Source organism: Lepidothrix coronata, unplaced genomic scaffold (assembly GCF_001604755.1).
Source record: "Lepidothrix coronata isolate B3197 unplaced genomic scaffold, Lepidothrix_coronata-1.0 Scaffold496, whole genome shotgun sequence".
In the NCBI taxonomy this organism is placed as follows: domain Eukaryota; kingdom Metazoa; phylum Chordata; class Aves; order Passeriformes; family Pipridae; genus Lepidothrix; species Lepidothrix coronata.
Genome location: NW_016690676.1, coordinates 9,088 through 13,986, shown reverse-complemented (window position 1 = coordinate 13,986; position 4,899 = coordinate 9,088). Strand labels below are relative to the sequence as shown.

The window sequence follows — 4,899 nt, the reverse complement described above, 5'->3', positions numbered from 1 at the left end:
AACACTCCCAAAATCATCCCAGGACACGAGGGGGACGCTGGAATTCCAGCTCTTCCCTGCAAGGACGAGGAATCCTGTGCCATAGCAAGAGCTCCAGGAGCCCAAATCCCAAATCCCCTTCCTGGTTTGGCATCTTAAGGAACAGCCCCATGCAGGGAAGAGGAGCTGGTGATCCCAAGGGTGGGGGTGCCCTGGATCCTGCTCTTACTGCGCTCCTGTCCAGGAAGATATTCCAGATCTCCTTCCCCAAAGCTCGGGAATCCTTGGCTGTGCTCTGCTGGAAAACCTCCGTGCACAGGTAGAAGAGCTGCAGGGAAAAGGGAAGGAGGAATGTTGGGAAGGGGGGAGGGAGGGAGGGAAAAGGCTCAGCCCTGAGCCACAGAACGGGAAGAGATCCCGAGGGTTGGGAGGAAGTGTCACCACCTACGGAAGTGTCACCCTAAGGAAGTGTCACCCCAAGGAAGTGTCACCTCATGGAATTGTCACCCCCTGAGAGTGTCACCCTCCCCGTGCTGTGGGAAACCCCCTGGCTGAGGCAGGAAGCTGTGGGAAGCACCGGATTGGGGATGCCAGGAATGTGCAGGAATGTGCCTCGGGAATACGGGGGAAGGTGCCTCGGGCTCAGGTATTCCCGGGATTCCCCTTGGGCTCAGGTATTCCTGGGATTCCCCCTTACCAGGGGGCTGGGATCAGCCTGGGAGAAGATGTAGCGCAGGAAGACCCCCAGGTGTGCCGGCCGGGATTTCAGCTTTCCCAGGTCCTGGAAGAGGGAGTCGCACTGGGAAGAGAAGGGAAGGAATTCACTCCTCTGGATCCACAGCCCAGCTCCCAAATCCCACCTCCTTGGGACCAACCCGGGGTGTCTCCTGGGAGGGGGATTTGAAATCCCACCAGGCCTGGGGGGGGGGTCCATAAAGGGATGAGGGGACAAAAAATCCCGGGAATACCTCGTTGTTGAAATACCCTGGATCACAATCCTCCTCCGGGCCGATGATCAGGGGCCTTCCCGGCCGCTCCTGCCCGGGAAAGGGGTGGGAATTAGGAGCCAGGAGCCCGGATCCGGGGGGGAATCCTGTGTATTCCCGAGGCTCCGGCCCCCCTGGATGAGCTCCCACCCACCTGCTCTGCCATGGATGGGAAGGGGCTGTCGGAGCCCTGGCGCCGATGGTGCTGGAAAAGCCGGGAGGAGATGATGGGGGAGGTCCGGGGGCTTTCCAGGCCGTGGTCGGAGAGGGTGGAATTCCGGTTCAGGGAGACCTGCTCGGGATGGGAGACACCGGGAATGTGAGGCTGAGGCACCTGAGAGCAGCTCTCAGCTCAGATTCCACAAAAACATAAAACCCCGGGAATGGGGGAAAACACAAAACCCCTCAGGGGCTGCTGGGAGAACTTCTGGATTGGGAGCATGAGGTGGGAATTTCGGGGGATCCCTCGTTTTAGGGGTAAATGTGACCAGCCCAAGGAATTCTGGGTTGAGGAATTGCAAGGAATTCCATCGGTTCAGGTGACAAACAGTTCACTGGGATTACAAAAGAGGTCCTGAGGATTCCCGGAGTGATCCAGCCCCGCTCCCGGGGTGCAGGGAAAGTCGGGAAACCCCTCCCTCACCTCACTCACAGAGGGGAATCGCTCTGTGCCGGATTCCAACCCGCTGTCTCCATCCTGGGAGTCCAGGGAGAGGCGTCCTGGGAGCAGAGGAGAGGCTGATCCACGTGTCCAGGAGCTGGGAACACCGGGATGCTCCGGGAACACCGGGATGCTCCGAGCCACCGGCACCACTCACCTTCCACCGACCTGAACCCGGCCATGCTGGAGTCACTGCTCAGCCTGGAATCCTGCAGTGGGAGAGGGGTGGGATCACTGGGATGGTGCCCAGGACTCAGGATTCAAGGACAGGGATGAGGGAACTCGGAGCAGTTCCCACCACAGGAGGTTTGGGAAAGGCAGGGATGTCTCTGCCGCCGTTCCCATCGCCCCGGGAAGGGCGATCCCAACACCTCGGGAAGGTGTTCCTGACACCTTGGGAAGGTGTTCCCAGGCTCAGAGGGAGCCAGAAGGATGGGGGTGACTCCCCTGAATCCACCCACCAGGGAATTCCCGGTCTCCTGGAGGATTTTGAGCTGGAGCTGGCTGACCCTCCGGCGCGCGCCTTCGATCTGCTCCTCCACGGCCGCTCCGGGGTTCCGGCTGTACAGCTCCTGGAAGCGCTGAGGGGAAGGAGAGGGGACCTTCACACCCACCCCAAACCCATAAATCCCACCCCACAGCCCACCAGGAAGGGTTGGAGGGTGCCCAGACAGCTGTGGGTGCTCCATCCCTGGAAGGGTTGGATCGGGATGGAGCGACCTGGGCTGGCAGGAGGCGTCCCTGCCCACGGATGATCCTTCAACCCAAACCATTCCATGATTCCACGACGGGCTGAAGCCTCTTTGTGCTGCCCCAGCAGCACCAGGACATCGCCAAGGGCTGCTCCAAGGAGAAAAAAAAGAGGGAAGAAGGGGGAAAAGAGTCCCCATACCTGCAGCTCCGCCTCCTCCTGCCGCAGCATGTTCCGCAGGATCTGCGTGGCGTGTTTCTGCACCTCTGGGTCCTGCAATTCCACAGGGAATTCCTCAGCTTTGCCTCCCTCTCGTCTCCCAGGCCGGGGGGGACGGGGCAGGGTGGGCTGGGGGGGTCTGGTGTGACCTGGAGGGGTCTGGGGTCGGTGATTCGCTGCGGCAGCGGCGGCGGCGGGGGGGGACACGCGGGGGGGACGTGGGGGGATCCCGCTGTTCCCGCATCCTGCTGGGAGCTGGGCACCCCCACGGAGGGAGGGGGGGATCCCAGGAGGGTCAGAGCGACGTAGGCACCGGCTGGAAAAAGTCGGGAGAGGGGAGAGTGAGAAAGGTCTCCGTGGTTCACTCGTGGAGCTCAACGCGACCCAACTTGGCCTAAACTCAACCCAACTCAACCTAAACTCAACCTAAACTCAACATAAATCAACCTAAACTCAACCCAACTCAACCTCAACCACCCCGTGGGCATCCGGGTGGGAACATCCCTGTCCAGTGGATCTGCCACCCGGATCAAGCCAGGTTTTCCCATCTTTTCTCCAAGAACCCAGGCCTGGCCTCGGGTGGGATCCATCCCGTGGCCTCCTGAGCCGGGGAGGGACAAGGTGCCCCTTCCTGTGAAAACACTGATTTGTGGGTTTAGGATCAAATCTGGGGCAAACCAGCCAAAAACTGGCTCCCCCCCAAAATTCCCCAAGGATGGGAACGTGCTCCTGGACATCCCCACGGTGCCTCCACATCACCCACGACAATCCAAGTGGGAAGAGCAGCCACACTCACACTTGATTAACTTCACCACTTCCAGGTGGGAGCTGTTGGTCACCATCGTCCCATTCACCTGGGATGAGGGAGAGAAGGGGTGGGAGAGGCTGGGAAGGGGAAAGGGGAGCGGGAATTCCCGTGGGGAAGGGGCTGGGAACGCTCACCTTGACGATCCGGTCGCCCTCCTGCACGCCGGCTCTCATGGCAGCCCCACCTGGGACACGGGGAGGAGTCAGGATGGATCCAAGGGATGGCTCCCGGTGCTCCCAGGTCCTCCTGACACATTCCAAGGGGACACGGGGAGCACCAGGCACAGAATTCCCGCGGGATGAGCCCGGTGACCGAGCCTTGGGTGCTTCACAACACCCCTTGTGAACATCCAGACAATCCCTGTCCTGCCCATCCCAGCCCTTCCCACCCACCTTGGGATGGAAGAGGGGTCCCAACCTGTTGTCCCCCCCATCCAGGCTGGCTCTGACACATCTGGGAACACCTGGATCCAGAGGCAGGAGCAGGGCCCTGCTCTGCCTCCCCTTCCCTGCCCCTGCTCCTTAAAGGAGCTGCCGAGGTCGGAATCCAGGAAAAATCCACTTTTTTTCCAGAGCCAAAACCAAGAGGAAAATGTTTCCACTCGGTTCAACTCCAAGCCAAGGGCCTGAGAGATGCAGGGAGTGGAAAGTCCTCGGAATTGTCGGGATTCTTTTGGGGTTTAATGGTTCTTGGAAAACGAAGGGAGCGGGGAGAGGAGTTGGGAATGTCCCGCCCTTGGGAACCTCAGCCCTGTCCCCAGCTTCCAGGGATAACTCCAGCTGCAGGAGAGTTGGAGCTCCCAAGCCTTTTTCCCTTTCCTATATCCTCGTTTTTCCTGGCTTTCTGGCCAGAGAGGGGAAGGGGGAGGAGTTGGGAACATCCGCTGGAAAAGAAGCAGCTCATTGTCTGTTTAAACTGCAGCTCCAAAGTCACGGCTCAGGAGCCAAATCCATGTTTTCCAGGGGCTACAACGGGGAATTCCCACCTCCAGCCCGCCCAGCAGCTCCCTGGGATGTACAAGGAAAGGGCAATCTGGGGGAGCTTCCATGGAATCATGGAAGGGTTTGGGTTGGAAGGGACTTAAAAATCTCATTCCACCTCCTGCCGTGGGCAGGGACACCTTCCATGGGCCAGGAGACTTCCCGTCCAACCTGGCCTTGGACACTTCCAGGGATGGGGCATCCGTGGCATAACCTGTGCCAGGGTCCCAGCACCCTCCCAGGGAAGGATTTATTCCCAATATCCAGGGAATCCTGGAATGGTTTGAGGTGGAAGGGACCTCAAGGCCCATCCACCTCCCACGAGCCCAGGATGCTCCAAGCCCTGTCCAGCTGGGACACTCCCACCAGCCCAGCCTGCTCCAAGTCCCATCCAACCCAACCTTCCCAAAACCCCTTCCCCAATCCCACTTTCCATCCCCTTTGGCCACACCTCACCCATCCCCAGAGTGAGACCCCCCCTCCCCAAAACCGGCCCCATCCAGGAAAGAAAATCCCAAACCCCTCCTGGATGTGTTTTCTCCCCTGGGATGTGGCCTGGGGTGGGTGGGGGGATC

General features: G+C 60.0%; 1 protein-coding gene across 1 annotated transcript in view; it reads right to left on the bottom strand.

Moving 5' to 3' along the window:
* ARHGEF11 (Rho guanine nucleotide exchange factor 11) overlaps positions 1 to 4,899 on the bottom strand; it is a gene marked incomplete at both ends in the record, with an annotated part of 23,257 nt that overhangs the window by 16,565 nt on the left and 1,793 nt on the right. Inside the window, 11 exons of the mRNA XM_017839822.1 lie at positions 209 to 307; positions 677 to 778; positions 948 to 1,016; positions 1,120 to 1,257; positions 1,609 to 1,685; positions 1,784 to 1,835; positions 2,088 to 2,207; positions 2,519 to 2,590; positions 2,686 to 2,852; positions 3,333 to 3,390; positions 3,479 to 3,528. Of these exons, the coding sequence (XP_017695311.1) occupies positions 209 to 307; positions 677 to 778; positions 948 to 1,016; positions 1,120 to 1,257; positions 1,609 to 1,685; positions 1,784 to 1,835; positions 2,088 to 2,207; positions 2,519 to 2,590; positions 2,686 to 2,852; positions 3,333 to 3,390; positions 3,479 to 3,528 (1,004 nt within the window). The remainder of the gene's footprint in view (positions 1 to 208; positions 308 to 676; positions 779 to 947; positions 1,017 to 1,119; positions 1,258 to 1,608; positions 1,686 to 1,783; positions 1,836 to 2,087; positions 2,208 to 2,518; positions 2,591 to 2,685; positions 2,853 to 3,332; positions 3,391 to 3,478; positions 3,529 to 4,899) is intronic.